At 40.0% G+C, this 18320-nt stretch overlaps 1 protein-coding gene across 1 annotated transcript; it reads right to left on the bottom strand.

Moving 5' to 3' along the window:
- Window positions 1-1045: 1045 nt before the first annotated feature.
- On the bottom strand, window positions 1046-7202 carry fezf2 (FEZ family zinc finger 2). The gene is made up of 5 exons (XM_044349180.1): window positions 6878-7202; window positions 5677-6567; window positions 5153-5287; window positions 4916-5048; window positions 1046-2801 (listed from the first exon to the last, which is right to left on the bottom strand). Exons 2-5 carry the CDS (start codon window positions 6433-6435, stop codon window positions 2551-2553), a joined length of 1278 nt encoding a protein of 425 aa, XP_044205115.1. The 5' UTR covers window positions 6436-6567; window positions 6878-7202; the 3' UTR covers window positions 1046-2550.
- Between the last annotated feature and the right edge of the window lie 11118 nt (window positions 7203-18320).

The raw sequence follows: 18320 nt of genomic DNA, 5'->3' as shown, positions 1-18320 counted from the left end.
GCGCGCACTAATTAAAGCGCCAGTTCGCCAATTAACGTGTTTGTGGATGTTGAGGCGGTTGGAGAGGTGCAGAGGAGAGAGGGGGGGGGGGGGGGGTAAAAGTGCAGAGAAAAGGACAACCTGCTCGCCTTTAGGTTGTTTACTGCGCCGACATTGTTGTTCATGTTCCGCAGCCTGCAGGCTCTGCTGGCCTCATGTGCACACAGGCTGCTGTGTGTATGTGTGTGTGTGCGTGTGTGTGTGTGCATTGCTCTGGATAGAAGGGAAACTTGCTCCTGTCATATAGCGCAGAAACATATTAGGTAGGCAACGCTCTAAATGTTGTATGAATGGAAATATGCGCTCACTCACGTGTGTGTATTTATCCGCTCTGAAGGAATTTGTGATGATCGGAGCGACGCAGAGGACGCATCTTTGTTTCTGTTCATTTAGAGGTTTATAATCCCAATTACACCTGGATTTTTTTAAAGCTGATGCTGTTATTTCTGGAGTTCATATTTTTCACATTTGACTTTTTGGACTCAACCTGAGAGATGAGTAGCCTGTTTATTTAGAGGATTATTGTGGAGAAAGCGCTTGAATCATTCAGTCGGAAGAGAACATTTTCAGAAATGTATGTTTTTATAATTTAACAGTTGAATTAATCAAGAAAAATGAAACAGTTGTCGTGTTTGTTGGTTATGATAAAACAACAATAAAAGCATGTAGTGCGGTGGGGGGGGGGGGGGGGGGGGGGGGGTAATCTAATGGATGACTTTATTCTACAAATAAAAATCACTTTATGAAACTTTGCAAATCAATGTTTCTCATCTCATCGTCCGTTCAGATCTCATTATCACTTCCATCCAGTGAAAACCTCGCATCTCCAGATTGTCGGATTGAACAGCTTTGTTGAAGCCCCCCCCCCCCCCCCCCCCCCCCCCCCCCAAAGGCTTTCATCAGACCAAGAGGTTACAGGCTTTTGTTAACAATTGTAATTTGAATTTGTCCACGAGCCCTATCGGCTGTTTTATTCAAGTTTCCAACTCACTGTGTGTGTGTGTGTGTGTGTGTGTGTGTCTGGTGCAGACTGATGAAAATAGGTGAGCAGGGCATTCATCATTCATCTGGCAATATTAGCCCTGTCAGGCTGCTGCAGGCCTGGCCGGCCCGGCTGAGCGCTAATTGGCTGTTAATAGAAAGAGCGCCATTTGGGAGCACGGACCTGCCTCTCGACAGAATGTGTGCAGGGATAATATTGTTCCAGGAGCCGTGCGGAGAATAACTTGTGCTCTATTAACGCGGAGGCCTGGATGAGGAGCTGCGGCCTGAGTGCTCTATTATCTCCTGTTCTGATGAAGCGGCTCCGGATGCGCCCCCCGCCCCTCCCCTTCACAATCAGGCCCTCCCGAGGCCGTTTAGCTGGTTAATGTAATTCGCTTTCAAGGGTCCATGTTATCTCTGATCATTTGCGCCATTACGCCGGAGTCAAGTGTAAATGCTGCATTATTAAGATCGTGTCTGTCAATAAATGCTGAGGCGAAGTGGCTGCAGAGTATACAGTAGAGCCAGACTGAGTCTATATGTGGGTTTCTAACTAAACACACACTAACTTTACAGCATATTCATCATAGGCTAATATATATATATATGCTTTAAATAGTGAGAGCATGACATGAGGAATTCATCCTGGCATTCACCTGTCAAATAGATTTGATCATAATGTATCATGTGACATGTGTGAGGTGTGTAGTTTATTGGTCCTGAGGTTCAAAACACAACAAATCTAATAAAGCAAGAAAAATACTCACATACAAAACAAATCAACAACAAATGTGAAGAAATTCACAACTGTTTATCAATTTCACTTTTTTAAACGTTGCTGTTTTGATTTGTTTTTAATCATCTTTTGCTTCCTGACATGCTCTTTCCTTTTTATTTCATTTAAATTGCATTTTTTCTTTTTCAGCCAAGTGTTATTTGTTGATTTGTTAAGAGTGTTCTGCACCTCAGGACCACAGCAGTCAACTCAACCACACACACATAGACAAATACAAATAAACTTACTCCAAAAACAACTTTCATCATATCCTTCAGTTTTTATTTTCAAATGCCTTCAAAAAAAATGGAAACAACATGGCTCAAACATTCAGTTTTCATTATAAGTTATAACTTATTTATTCACATTAACATTTTTTTCTGTGAAATGCACAACATATGAAGGTGCTCCCCAGACAATTCACATTTTAAATAACATTTTTTTTTTTTTATTTCCATAACCTATTATTTACAGTTCCATCATGGTAGACAGATCAGTTCTCCTTGTGTGACGCTTGTAACGGCAACTCAGGAAGAAGTTCTAACTGGACAGAGAAATCCCTATAATGTTCCTACAGTATGGGACCGAGTGTTAAGTGTATGATGTTGTTCTGGCCTGTTCTTTATTCCTAACTGAAGGAAAACTCTTCAGCATGGCTACAAATGCAGGAGCAGTCTTTTTTTTTTTTTTTGGAGGCCTCTCACACAGTCTGAGGTGGAATAATGAAAGGAGGGGAAACGGGCAAGCGCGGCTCAGCTCTGCAGCTCTCTGGAGGCCTCTGTGGCCGAGGAGAAGCTGTTGTCGTGCAGCTTCCTGATGTGTTTCTTCAGGTCGAAGTTGCGGCAGAAGCCTTTGCCGCACGTGGCGCAGGTGAAGGGCTTCTTGTCGTTGTGCGTGTGCATGTGGAAGGTCAGGTTGTAGATCTGGTGGAAGGCCTTGTTGCAGATGGAGCATTTGTACTGCTTCTCCCCGCTGTGTGTCAGCTTGTGGTTCTTGTAGTTTCCTGGAAAATAATAATAATAATTTTAAAATAAAAGCAATGAACGCATGCACAACCTGAAGATATTGATTGATTCTTTTTTTTGATTGTTTAATCTATAAAATGTTTCAACACATTTCATCACATGGTGACAGAGCTCAGAATGTTCAGATGTCAGCAGGTCAAAAACCCCCAAAACAAATCGTCACAATGGAGAAGTTAAAGAGAGAAGACGCTCATCATAACGGAACTAATCAATGAGTGTGAATAACATCACATCAAAGCAGCACAAACTCCACTGACTGCAAATGAAAATATTATATACATGTTCTTCTCCGTCAGTGTGTCTAATCTCAGGACGTTATATGTGACAAAATATACTTAGAAACAATATTAGATAACATGAATTAAAATGATGAATGAAATGAAATAATGATTTAAAATCAGCTTTGCTACTGAAACAGGGAAACAGACAGAATGATAGGATAAAAAAAGAAGAGCAAAAAATGAAAGATATGACCCTGAGAAATTAATCTGTAGAAATAAAAATCAGTGCAAAAAAATCATAAAAAGCATATTTCTCTGGTATCTTATTTTTCATTCATACATTTCAATTTCTGCATGTTCTCTTAATGTGAAACACATCAAAATAAATGTAATGAAATGATGCTACTTTTTATTCAAGAAAAAAAAAATGAAGCATGATAGAAAAATAATGATGATGCTTTCTCTGCATATATGTGATAGAAGGTGAAATAAGTGATAGATGTGATCTATTTAAAGGAGTGGAGACAAGCAGGAGGGGAGAGGCTGAGACACTGCTGCTGTTTACTGGGACTTTATAAGAAAGTGAGCATGAAAGAGGCCTCTTTTTTCTTCTCTTTTCTTTTCCCTGCCAAGGTCAGCAGTTCATTGTGAAGTTAGAGCCTCCTCAGTCGCTCCGCTCCGTCCAGCCTTCATTAATCAGGGTTTTGTGTGTCGAAGTCAAGAAGTTGTCAAACTTTGTCAAAATCAAGTGCGGCGACAACTCAACAACAAAAAAAGCAAAGCCCAGATTCCCAACTTTGCCGAGGTCTGGCAGCTGACCCAGAGCAAATGCTGCCGTCTTGAAGGGAGAATTAGTCCGTATAAAGTGACATGTCCTATTTCCACTGATCGCTTCATGCTCATCGGTGGGCCTGCAATTATTTCTCCTTTCATTACTCTCACAGATGACTGAGAGCAGCAGCGGACGGAGCTGCTTTTGCTCCTGCTAATGTTTGTTTCAGCAGGTTCCACACACTGAGGATTCCTTCACATGTGTACAGACATGGATTTTCCCTGCAGAGAGTTCAGCCTCATACTGACAGCTCAGCCCGCTTACAGGGGATTCCATCAGCATGGCACCATGGTCTATGTGTTTGTGAAGCGTTTCTATCCTGACACTGTGAGACAAAACATTGCACGACCTCATCTTCACAAAAATAAAAAATAGAGTATGGAGTAAAGGTGGTCACTGATCATGTTTCCCTATGAACAGTTAGTTCAGCCTGTTTTATTTATGTCCAACTAACCAGGAAACAAAGATTTATTATAAGAGCACTACAGCAACACTGTGAAATATTATCCAGCAGAGACAATATAATAAACACCACAGACTACAACCACAGTGCAGGAATTCCTGTTTTCTGTCTTTTTGAATTCTAAAAAAAAAAAATCATGTTTTCTTCCAAATATAATAAAATCTTCATGTGAGGTGAAATGATTTCACCTGTTTCTCAGCGCAGGAATTTTCTAGAAAGTGTTAACATCTTGAAACTGACAGATGATCGATAGATGTCAAGAAAAATGATGATGATGAGTGTGAAGTTCATTAATGTGGAAATAGATGAAATAATCTAACCACATGGCAAGATTTGTTTTTCTTCTTTTAAGAAAATAGATTTTAGGACAAAACACACGAGGAAATAAATATATTGATTTTGTTGTTGTTTTTTTCCTTCTTTGTACAAACACAGTTTGGAGACAGACAGACTCTATCAGCCGCTGAAATGATTTAATAAGCATATGAGGACAATAATGAAGCACCTTAAAAACATCAAGCAGGCCCCTGAATAACAGAGCTCAGCCTCTAGATGACTAGATGACTGATTATTTACCTTTCTGGTGGAAGCCTTTCCCGCAGAACTCACAGACGAAAGGTTTGTATCCGGCGTGGATCCGTACGTGAGTGTTGAGCGTGGAGCTTCTGTTAAACGCTTTACCACACTGGTTGCATTTATGAGGCTTTTCCTTCAGAGGAGAAATAAAAAAGAGTGAAAAAATGTTCAAAACAAAATAAAAGCAGAGGCGGGATTTTTGATGAGCTTTAAATTGACGTAGAGAGAAGAAAGAACCTGTGTGTGGATGATCTTGTGTCTGCACAGCGTGCTGGCCTGACGGAACCCTTTCCCGCACACTTTACACACGAAGGGCCGGGCCCCGGTGTGCACCGGCATGTGTCTGGTCAGATTGTAATGGGCGTTAAAAACCTGCGGGAAATTATGAAACACATGTTTTTATTATTAAGAATAATTATAACAACTATCGTTAGCGATTTAAGAGTTTCTACAGAACCAGAATGTAAAATGATGAATTTAGATAACCTGGAATTAAATCTGGCTGCTACTAAATCAACATTTTTTTTTTATTTATTTAGTTTGGGGGACAATTTTCGTTTTAATGAAAGTCATTTAATAGATTTTTTTTTTTTTCAATTACATTATTTTACCTAAACATGTTGAATCTAATGTAGGCTGCATTTAAAAACTGCAATTCCAAAACACTTCAATAAAAAGCTACAATTAAAAAAAGAAAACACTAAACTACTATATTTCAGATATATATATACTACACACACTTGATGAATTAATAACATTACCTTTCCACACACTTCACACGTGAAGTTTTTAGGTTTTCCGTCTGCCGCGCCGCTGCCGAGTTTACTGTGCGTCTTGACGCCGTTCTTCTCTGCGCTCAGGCCGTGGTTGTCCTTCACTATCTGGTCCAGCTGCCCCGGCAGATGTTCTTTGTGTGGGTACTGAGGTGTTGGCAGTTTCTCTGTCCCAACCCCGGCCAGCTTGGCGTTCTCCAGCAGCAAGAGTCTGTGGTGCGCCGACAGAGAGGCCTGGGCCTGCGGGCTGGAGAACCAGTGTCCGGCTAGCAGCTCCGATTGTTGGTAAGCAGTGTCCAGATAGTTGAGATAGTAGAGTGAGCCGCTGCTGGGCACGGCCAAGGCCTGGTGGATCACCTGCGGTTTCACCACCCTGCTGCCCGGCGTCAGCAGCGGCTGCTGCTTCAGTCCCGGCTCCGCTTTGCCGCACACGCCACAGTTCCCTTTACACGGCGCGGCTGCGGATCCGCAAAAAGTCCCCCTGAAACTGGCTCTCCACAGCTCCGAGTAGTTCATCAGCGCCTTGGCTTGGAGGTCGTAGCTGAAGGGCTGCAGTGGAATCATGCAGGGGATCGGGGAGCACAGCCCCAGCAGCTTCTTCCCCTCTGACCGCTCCTCCGAGCTCCCCTTCGGTTCCGAGCTCTTGGACATGATCCGGTCTATGGAGAAGGCCAGGGTCTTGGGAGCCGCGGACGGTCCGGTCCTACCGCAAGACATCACCGTCTCAAGAGAGGCAGAACTTGCCATTTTGTTGGTGTTGTTGTTGTTGTTGTTGTTGTTGTTTTCTTTACAGCAAAAGCAGAACTTGGTGTGAGCAACTCCCGGGGTTATAGTCCGACCCGCTCCTCCAGCTGCCCCGCGTCTTTTCACTCTCCTGAGCTTCCAGCAGAAAAGACAGGAGGACACATCAGTTTAATAAGCACCTTGCTGTCACAGTGTCACGCATTTGCATTCAAATGGCCATCCCTCCCGCAACAATAGCATCCAGGGGTGATGGATTAATGCTCATTAACTAGTGCACACAAAATTAACAGGACATTACAGAGCTCGTTAGGGAGAAGAAGAAGAAGACGGGAGGGAAAAAAAACAAAAAAAAAAACAAAACAAAAAGACAAACAAATGTTGCAGTCGGAGCTCCTGGAGAATGTGAGAGAATAAAAGTTGAGTCAGTGTTGGAGTTGAAGTTTACCTCTTGAATGGTCAGATGGGTGTAAAGAAACCAGCCGACTGCTCTCTGTCACATGTTGGCAGCGCCCGCCCCCTCCTCAGCGCGGATCACTGTCTCCTGACATCAGCGGGCACCCAAACTCTTAACTGGGTGACAGGGAGACGCCCTCATCAACCTGCACGCCCTCACACTAACTATAGAGGGGGGGGGGGGGGGGGGGGGGGTGGCACGGTTATATAGGCTACCATATGTCATCCGAGACATAAATATATGAAAGCAGTTCCTCCCGAAAAAAACTGAAAATATTATGATCACAATTGTGTTTTAATCATTTAACATGTAGACTGAAGACGTTGTGTAAATCTGCTGCTTTCATTCACACAGTAATCTTTTTTTTTTTTTTTTCAGTTTTGGAATTTTTTTTTTTTCCAGCAGAAAGCTGCTAATCCTCGGAGATGGGGTCCCTCCTTTTTCCACGCCGGCTTATACTTACTTACTATTTGTATAAATTCGAGGACGTCCAATTTCCACCTGTTTAAGAGCAGAGACTCCCTTTGGATCCTATTAAACGTTGTTCCTCCTTCCCTCTATTCAAAAGAAGCAATTTTCCAGAGCGATTCAAGGCTCAACTCAGCGCAGGGAGGGAAAAAAAAGAAAGAAAAAACACAAGCTCTTTCACTTTTAGCCACTAAAGCACTGCGTGAACCTGGTTTTGTGTTTTTTTTTCCTCCTGAAATAGAGGGACGGATTAAAGAGGGAGAGAGGAGGAAAAAGAAAAGACTTAGCTTGGCCAGAGGTATACAAGGACAAATGAAAAGAGAGGCTTTTTTTCCACCTCTAAAGAGGCATACAAGAAGTTTGCTGGAATCCACAGTGTTGTGTGGGAGTTACAATGAGCAGCAGCCTCTCTTCTATTTGCCACAAGGGCCGTGTTGAATTCATGTGTTTACAGGCCATTTTTACCTGAGAGACTCCCGACAAGTGAGCCGGAGAAAGGAGGCGGTAATGTGTAATGCAGGGAGAGTTCATACAGCGCGTCCGCACAGGACGAGGCAGGGCGGGGAATAAAAGAGGGGTCACAGGGGGGGGAGCAATATGGACAAAATGAGTATTGCGATAATTATCATAGAATTAGCTTCATAGATGTGAGATGATATGTTTCATTCAACATCGTTCATTTTTATTGAGTGTTTGAATATAAAAGCCACTTCGAGCTGAACATATTCTCCAGTGTTTCATATGATATGCTTTGACAGCTTTTGATAAAACTCATTTAGACATTTTTTTTTTTTTTTTGTTCAACCATCCTCATATTTCCATATGAGAATTTTATCAACAAGGTATTAGCCGTTTGGGTCATTATGAAACCTTCATCTCTGTGTTCAAAACATAATATGATCAAATAATATGATCCTTAGAGGGAAAATTCACATGTTACAGAAGTACAAGTCTGAAGAGGTAAGAAACTGATAAATAAATAAATAATAAATACAGCAAAATAAGAATGAAATACTCAGTCTATATACATGACATGAGGAGCATTAGGAAGTCATCAACACCCTACATAAAGGATTTATAAGTGGTAATGAATGGCTTTATTAATGCTTAATGAAGCATTTACTTCATGTTTTAGAGAGCAGTTGTGAGCCATTAGGAAGAACAACTTTTGAGTTGCCTGCTTGTGAAAAATCTTTCTGGCTTTTAATTCAACAGAAGGGGCATTTAACCACTGAGCTTCTAAGAAAGAGTTGCAGACCAAAATCCATTTTTTTATTAAAATTTCTACAGCTGCAGATTGGATGATTTATTAGAGAAATGAGAAACCTGTGAGCATTTAAACCAACATTTATAACTACATGAGGCTCATCACATGCCAAGGGACTTTTCACATTTTGGCAACCCAAAAACATGATCTTATTAATGGCTTCTAACTGATGTGTAAAGCATTCATAAAATATTTATTAAGCATTAATAAAGTCATTAGTCATGATTGAAGTTATTAGAAAGTGGTATCAAATATTCAGTCAGTATTAGCAGGAGCTGTGGTGCAGGGGAGGAACTGGTTATAATTCAAAGTCAAGTTCCTGTAAAGTTCATGTATCTGCAGTGTTGCTGTGTAGTAAAAGATGTAGATCCTCCAACAGTCTCTCACTAGAGGCCTATATACACAGAAGATTGTTTTGTTCTTAATTCATTTTTATTCTTTAGGAGATTTTCTAACTTTTGAAACCCTCACTTTCCACTTATCACTTTTTTTTTTAACTTGATTAAAATTATCTCACACTTTAGAGTGAATTATTCAAAGCCACTACATGTGTTTTTAGTGACTGTCCCATTCCAGCAAATTGAAATATTATATATGTTTTTTGTATCATTTTACTGTATACACATTTACCCGTAATTCAGGTTCGCTTCTGACACAGTTGGTATTTTTAGGGGTCTAGGCATCAAAGCTTCACTACTGGAACCATATTGTTTTTGGATTTTGCAGTCGTCACCAGAATTTAAAATAATGTTCTGTGAGTTTGAACATGATTGGCAGCACCACATGTGTGTAAAAATGCACACACCTGTAAAACCCAGCAGAGTTCAAGAAGCTATCAGCGTCTGTCAGTTGTTGAGGTTTTTTGTAGAACAGTTTCATGTATTTAGTACAGAGAGATATTGAATAAAGTGTCATTCTGCTGCTGATACTCAGGTTTCTCGTAGGAAGAATCCCCTTCTGTTTTTAATCACTGATGTTGAAGATGGAGGAAGGTGATGATTTACCTCAAGCCCTACAGACTTAGCCCAGCATGTTGCCATCCTATAACACTAGTTTTCCTGGTAATAACCTTAAAAAACGTCCCTACTCTGTTTTGTTTGACACCTGCATCTCAGCATGGAAGGATTAATGTCTGTTGTCTGTGTGCTACTCATATGTAAATGGGGCAAAAATACTCTAATTTGAGTTTATTCAGGCACAATTGGCAGCTCATCCACACAATAAACATTGATCCTATTGCTGTAACCCAGTCTCCCCTATTCAGCTCCAACAGCAATTAGCTCAAGCATTGATTTTAAGGGACTCTTGCTTCTTGCCTGCAGGCATGCGAGAGCCACAGAGACTGGCTGGATGTGGCAAACCTTCTCTCTACAATGTTATGATTTTGGTTTTTTTCAGCGCTGTGTTTTTTCAAACTCATTTTTTGATAGTATTAGGTTTTATTTCTTTTAGGTCTGTAACATTAGGTTTTATTTTGTTTCATTTAATGTATTATTTATTAGGTCTGTATCTGTCTGTTGGAATGAAAAATCCCTGTTTCTTCATTTAGAAGGCTGATGTGAATGATTTTTCCCACTTGGCTGTTCATATTTATGGTTTGTATGATAATAAGTGAATGAGGCACAAACACTGAGGCTAACAGGCACTGAGATAAATCAAAATGAATACAAACTCACATATCCACTGTGCAAATTACAAACCTTTTAAGTTTTTTGTTTTCTCTCTGTCAACATTTTGTTGTTCGCTTCAACTTGCCAGCCGGAGGATAAAGGTCATGCTGGGGTCAGAGATGGAGCAGGCCAGCTAGGTAGGCTAGTATTTTTGTGGAGCACAGTAACGAAAACAACCAAAAGAAAAGTAAGAACATGAAACGAATAAAATAGCCTGCTAAACTGACCGGACTGACTTTTCACTGATAATTCAGTGGAGTTCACTCAAGCAGAACTCTGGCTAAATAACGTTAACGGCAGCTGCTTCAATATGGATTTTACTGACCGGACTTACTGCTACTCTGCCTGTGGACATCTAGAATACATCAAACCTGAAAGGTGAAGACCTCCATGTGTTATAGTTGTATGGATATTATTTGGCTTTTTTGCTGAGTGTTATATTGCAGACTGTTGAATGTGTTGCATGACGGTGTGTCTTCTGTAGCCCACTTAGGTTCAGTGGGTGTTGGACAGTGTGTCTTTTGTGTTGCGATATATGTCACACTTGTTGCGTGTAATAGGGACCTATTATGCTCATTTCCAGCTCTGTATTTTTATTCTGGGACTCCACTAGAGTAGTTTTGTATGATTCACAGTTTAAAAAACGCCTTATTTATCTTCTTCTGGTGCTTTATGCAGCCCCTCAGTTCAGCCTCTGGCTCAGCTAAGACAAGCAGTCTTAGCTCCTGTCTCTTTAAGGCCCCCCTCCCTGATGAGCTTACTCTGTTGTGATTGTCCAGCTTTCTGGAAGCCTTCAAGGGGCAGCACTTATCAGAGTCATGTTAAGTTACCGCCAATGCAAACCCAACATTCTCTGCTTTACTGCTTCAAATTAAAAGTTTTTAAATAATTAAATAACGGGACTTCTGTTGTGAAGAATTTACAGGAAATGAAAGGTGTTCCTCACTGAATTAGCAGAGCTTCGAATTAGCAGAGCTTCAAAATAGCAGCACTAAAAACCAGTCGAAACAACAACATCTGGACATATTTGAAGGTTTTATGTTGAACGATCAGTTAGAAATAATGTAGGAAGGAACAGTAAAAGCAGAAACAGCCACAGTGATGATGATATTTGATGAAGAGCTCCAGATGACCAGCACACCTCCAACAGGTAAACTAGTCATTGTACTTTGCCTGCTGTGTAATTGAAAAACACTCACAGTGTGCTAGCTTGACTCGAGTCATGGCTTGGCATGACTACCCCCAAAACAATGGAAAAACGCTATAATGTTAGTGTTGTGCGCTGTGTGTGGGGCAGATGACCATAGAAAGAAATCTGTCACAAGCTGATGTCAGCTCCGGCTGAAAGTAGAAAAAACAGTTGGAAACCGAGTGTTCAGAGCAGTGTGAAGCCAGTGCGTTTTTGTTTACAGGGATTACTTCTACATACCTTTACCTCATTATTTGACACTTTGGCCACACTTAATATGAACATCTGACATTGTAATATTATATATATGACTGAAAGTAAAGAAAAGCTTAATAAGTCCCCTTTAAGGTTTGACATGTAGGCCTACACTCTCTGCTCACGGATCACTATTTTTTTCGTGATACCTTGCTGGTTGTAAATGTAAAATTAACTTACCATTACATACATTTTTATAATGTCAGATGTTTAGTTTAGACCAACTGTACTAAACAACCAAGTTTAAGTAGCCTACACCATCATTGACACCACTTGTCATGTTCCAAATGTGTTCATTTAAATTCATTTGATACTGAACATGAGAATAATTCACACTATTGTTTTAATAAAAGGGAATATTTTTACAATAATTTCTTCATATAAGACATAGCGGTCCTGGAATTGACAGCACAGTGTGGAACAAACTTGATGTTTCACCCATTATTTCATAACTTATTTATATGTGATTTTTTTGTGCTTGAAATAATTTTATTGGTGTTTTTGTGTTGGTTTGTTAGCAGCCCAATCTGAAGCTTTGACGTAGCAAAGCATCATTTCTTTTTGGAGCAGGTGTTACCTTATCGTAAACCTAACCACACCTGTGAACCCCCCTCTGGTGTCTAAGTCACCTTGAAACACCAAATCTCTCCATATATTCTTTAATAAACACAACAGGCATCCATGTCAACCTACTGCCAATGAAATAACATGCTGATAATGTGCCCAACTGTAGCCTCACACATCTCTGTACAGGAAATCACAGACAGTTGTCCTCACACTTTCCAGTCGCGGTGACAACTTTCACTGACGTTAAACCTGAGGAAATGAGACAGGAACGTGTGACTAGGGAGGGAATTCTCCCACGGAATTTGCGCATTTCATCTCACCAGTATTAACTGATTTCACTTAAACTTTCAGTCACATTGGATATTTTTCAGTGAAATTGATGCTATAACAACAATCTGTTAGACGTTATACTGTATCTACATTAAACTCAGGGAAAAATGTTACCAGAAAGTCACCCAAGGCTCAAGGTTCATTTTAATAAAATTAATTTTCATTATACCATGCAGGATTACACAGTGAAATTCAGTTTAAGTCCCCTCTATGCTACATGCACAGACAATGTATTTACATATTCAAATATTTTAAACAGAATAGAATAAAACAATCAGTATATGAAACTAAACGTATATAAAAGTAGCACCAACTAAGACATTTAAAATGAGAAGAACTATATTATATACAGTTACATATAGAAATAGTAAATATATACCCATGAGGTTTTACATATGTGCAAAATAAATGCAATATGTAAGTTATAGTGCAAGGGTAGTAGTGGGAGTGCGGATAGTGCAAATGTAGAGCAGTTGTCTAAAACTACCCAGAAACACCTTACTGGTTTATTTTTCCTTCAGTTTAATTTCCACTCTGCTCTGACTGAAAACCATCATTTTATAAATATATGAAGCAAGTTAGAAAGTATTTTCTACTATATTCACATCAGAAAACGCTTTTGGATAATTCTGATATTCCCTGACTGACTGAGAGAATCTATCCGTGGTATTCCAGTGATGTCCAGGAGAAAAGCCTGTGTGGTGGTTGTTTTATGTGATCTAGCAGGTTAGGTTTATTCATTCTGAATGTGGCTGTGGTGTGTTCATTCTTCCAAACTGCACTTTCCAAATCTTAAATGAGCACACAGTGGGCTTTTCTTTCAGTGTAGGCTGTGTACAGAACAGCACTAACAGTCAAAAATCTGTATGGTGTTACTGCTGCAGAAGTGCAGAAAATCATAGTCTTTGTACTGAGTGAGGCAGTAAATATGGCATTAGCAGACGAGGAAGAATTTTCAAAAAGGGTCATTCATGTGGAAAATAAATATTTAAGTTAATTCCCAACAATTTATTTAAGAATGAAAGTAACACAAGCTCCTTTTTCTTAAAATGAACACTTTTAATGTGAATTAATCTAAATCCTCTTAGAAAGTTTTAAATGCATTCAGAGGATCCCATGCATTGGAAATAAAGCTCACTCTAAGTTTTTGAGGCCAATACTGATATCGATATTTAAAAAAAAATCTTTAAATGATATATTGTCTGATATTCATTAAAAATGGATATTGTTACTGAATTGTGACCAAAATATGCACTGAGCAAGTTATTTTACAGTTAAAAACTTAATACTCTTAATACTCTCTGATGAACAAGCTAAAACACTGTTTCTAAATTAAATCAAAGATATCTTTGGCATTTTTGTACTGCAGTTTATTGCTACTTATTGGCTGACACGTGTCCCAGTATATCTGCAACAAGATAATATTGTGGCCAAGAAATTATACATTTCAAGTGCATTTCTTTTCTGTATGTGGGCAAACATTATGATCTAAATGTTGACTGATTGGTCTTCCTTTACCTACATGACTGTGCTTAGTCAATTCTCAATTGGTTGCCTCCAGACTTTAATCTTGAGTTTGCAAGATGAAATCTGGCTAATTAGTTAAATGAGCCAGTAATGGATACAGGCTCACTGGAGATGAGTATGGAGATTTTGATGTGTGACTTGAATTTCAAATCAATAACTGTTAAAACACCAGGGACAAAGTCTAGGACTTTATTGCTCTATCCTTGACAAAATCTGGCAAGTTGTCTTTTATAAAAAATGGACTAAATAAAATGGAGTATGTGTTTTTTTGACTGAAACTGTTGTCTGTTCACTTTGTACCAGCTTGATTAAACACAGTTTGGGCCATGAGACCTGTGGCAGTTGTGTCAGTCACTGAAAGAGGAAGCGCTTCCTGTTACAGAGCAGGATGTGATGATATGAACCTTTACCTTCCTGATGCAGTGATGGATACAAGACTCTGTGCTCATGTCCAGCAGCAGCCCAGAGGATTGTAGTTTGGTGTCCTCGTGGAGAGATGATCTCTAGTTCCTCTGCAATGTTTGAATTAAAACTGTAACAAAAATGTCACTTTCATAGTGCTATAGGTTGGCAAGTTCTCCGTGGTGGTCTAAGCTCCACATCCAACTCAAACTGACTTCTGATTAGAGCTTTTTCAGGTTGAAATGACTCCACATAAATGCATCGTGGCAGCAGTCTTTTCTGTCAATTCCATAGAGACGGAGTGGACTGAATAATTAGCTTGATAATGTAGCTGAAAGAGTGAAGTCAAGTAAAAATCACACATGCACTGGATAGGATACCTTGCTGTTCAAAGTTAGGATCTGCTGTCTTCCTGTTTCCTATCACTGAGACTAATTAAGAGTGACTCCTGGCATTTTACAGACAAACAATTAATCTTACTTATTACTCTGGAATTGTATCAATCTTTAAATGAATAAAACTTAATATTGGAATCAAAATCAGAACTGTGGTTTTGTGGCACCACTAACTGTAAGTGCTGACTTCATGTCCAGCACTCTGTCTACTTACTTCCTCCTTCTGTTCTGAAAGAAGAAGAAAAGTTTTTAGCGAAGGGTGCCAACAAAGAGGAAAACCCGGTGTGTCAAGGCGATGTGGCGTGTTTGTGCTGGGAACAGCAGAACTGACTGTTTGACTAGATTCCTGCGTGAGTCTTTTTGTCAGCCTGAGTTTCCGTCCTGAAGCACCATAGAGTTTTTTTTTCAGCCTGTCATGTCTTCACCTGTCCTCCTGAGCACCCCCTGCCCTCCCCGCCCCACCACCACCACCACCACCAGCTGCCATGTGGCCTGTCACACTGTCTCGCCTCTGCTGCCACACACATGCAAGAATATACCTACATTCGTTTTACTGCATTTGTGAGGAACTTTCAAATGCCAGCTTCCATTCACTGATTTCTGAATCTAATCATAACATTATCACAGTAAATCAATCCGGAATATATTTTTTCTAATTGTATTTTTATTTGACAAATCTCAGAGGAGTTGCAAATACATAAAGCATGGTAAATGTTTTAAACTGTAAGGGAGTGGCCCTTACCTTAGGTAAGGTGCTGAGATCTGAAAACACAAACGATAAAGTTCGATGGGCAAGTAACGCAAGCAGACAATCAGACTGGTTGCAAACAAGCTATCAGTTTATCCAGATTATCCAAAGCACTTTATTTTTTATTATTTAGAGGCAAAACTGAAAGTGAGTACACCTTCACATAAGAATCACGATTCTTGACAAATGTCAAAAATCCATTTTCTAAATGTCAGTTAATAACGTTACGTTGATGGAACGAAAAAGCCAGAACTCAACTGTGAGAGCAGCGCAGCACCTGGATAGTCTGGTAGTTCATCTTGAAAATAGGCAGCGTTTGGATGCATTTTGGATTTAATGACTAAGAAATAACCTTTGTGAGATGAATGTGAAGTATATTGTGAATACTTTAACGTTAGTGGAGCAGCGTACTCCAACAGTAACAAACAAGACCGGCTGACCAACACGCTGCAGCACTTACACCTTGTCTAGACCGCAAGCATCATGTCAGTGTCGCACTCGCAAGACGACAGCGTTCATGCGACACTGAAGTGACTGTCTATACCAGTTCCATCCTGTCCGCACATTCCAAAGCATCGAGCAGCAAAGGAGCAGCCAAACTTTCTGTGCAGTGTGTAGTTTTCATTTCGTATGTGTGAGTATTCCTGATCTATTTTTCTATCCGCACTGATGCATATGATTGACACTTAGGTCATTCATAATTTTACATTGAACCTGAAGGCAAAGTAGGCTATTTTCATATTTTAACCTACATTACATAGCCATAGGCTACTGTTTACAAAAGCAATTTGTCATAGCTATATAAAACATATAATGTTACCATAGCCTTGTTTTTTGCAGGAGTCTCCATTTTTGGAAGCTTGCTGTTACATAAATTGTTTAATTCTCAGATTTTGTGTGTCATGGACAGCACCAGCTGTAAACAGAAGAGCACTGGCTCTGTTGCTACTACTGTGTCAAATCTGAAGATTATATTATTATCTATGTGTTGGCCTCCTCAGTCAGAGGAGGCCAACACATAGGAATTTCTACCACCTGGTGTCAGAGCTGCGACTGGACAGTGAGCACCACCATCAGTACTTTTGTATGTGTGTCCGGCAGATGGAAAATCTATTATCCATTATTTGCAGATGCCTCCAGAGGCAAACTACAAACTACAGGCAGCAAACTGAACCCAAGCAAAGGCCTGCTATTGCAGTCAGGTACGATGATGTTCTAGGCATGTGTTCTGTTTATTTTCATCTCCCAATAACAGTGATGTATAGGAACATTAATCCAAATAATCATACTTTGCTTGTTTAAAATCACACAAATAAGTATAGATAAGTTATATGGTTCTCAACCAAAAGCACTTTATTTGTTAAGATACAAAATTTGAACCAAATATAAAACACCCTTAAAAACTATTATTTTTTAAAATGTAGCAAATAAGTTTAGGGTGTCATAAACACAGAATAACTATTTACATGGCAAAATGTACATCAAAGGGCACTACACAAAGTTAGAAAATATTAGGCAGAGCCTTTTACAATTTGCCATAGTCTTTGCTTAAGTCCCGTACGTCCCAGTCAGGCTCACTTGAGTCTAGCAGTTGTCTTGTCATTGGTCTTATTGGAGCAGATGGGTAACTGACAGAAGCGGTACTGGGAATAGGCTGGATGTCATACTGTTGCTGGTGCTATGGTGGTGGTGGGTGAGAAGCAGGAACTTGGGTAAGGGTGGAGGAGGATGACTCAATTTCATCCAGCAAATTTAAAATCCTGATTTTCACCTCTTTTTTACCCTTTCCGTTCAGCTGGTTTAAGATTGGCATCAAACTTTGGGTCAAAGTAGTACATTTCCTCTTTCTTGTCCTTTGGCACGGACTGTTTGGACAGTGCTTCTTCCAAGCAGCCTTTGCTCCACTCTATCCAGTGCCCTCTTCTGTAGCTGCCATGCAAAGATGGAAGGAGTTTTGCTAAAAGGCCTTGATACTGTTGGCACCCTTCCACTATCTGCCTGGCTAGGTACACTTCACCTGGCACCCTGGGGATTCACAACAGGCGCTGAGGTAGCCTGCTCCATCCAAATGGTGTTGAAGCAGATGATCTGCTTTCTTCATCGACATTCTGTTGTCCACTGGGGCCTGGAGAGTCTCTGGATGAGGTGCTTGGCTGCAGGTTGCTTTTAGAGCTAAAATAAAATGGTGATATGATTATTACCAATATATACTATACAAACATAGAGCGAGAGAGAGAGAAAGACAGAGACAGAGAGAGAGGGAGTGGTGTGTTTATATATTTCATTATGTTATATTCTATATTGTACTGATTTATGATTAAAAATATTTTAGTGTTGCAAAAAAGACATTTACCTTCTTGGCTGGAAGGGAAGCAGGAAGGACATCACCCAGGTGTATTTCAACTCTTTCTGTGTCTGTCCCTGACCCACTTGGCAGGCTCTTTTTTGTTGTGGACAAGTGCACCCTTTTTCAATCGTGAGATTACCAAAGATTCTCGCCCCTAACACCTGAGATGTTGCTAATAATCCCTCATTGCACAGAAAAACTCTGCACAATTAGGTCAAAGTTGAACCAGATTGTCCATGTAATGGAAATATAATTGGCATTTGTTTTCT

The sequence above is a fragment of the Thunnus albacares genome, chromosome 4, assembly GCF_914725855.1.
Source record: "Thunnus albacares chromosome 4, fThuAlb1.1, whole genome shotgun sequence".
Lineage (NCBI taxonomy): Eukaryota > Metazoa > Chordata > Actinopteri > Scombriformes > Scombridae > Thunnus > Thunnus albacares.
This window is presented reverse-complemented; position numbering and strand designations above follow the sequence as displayed.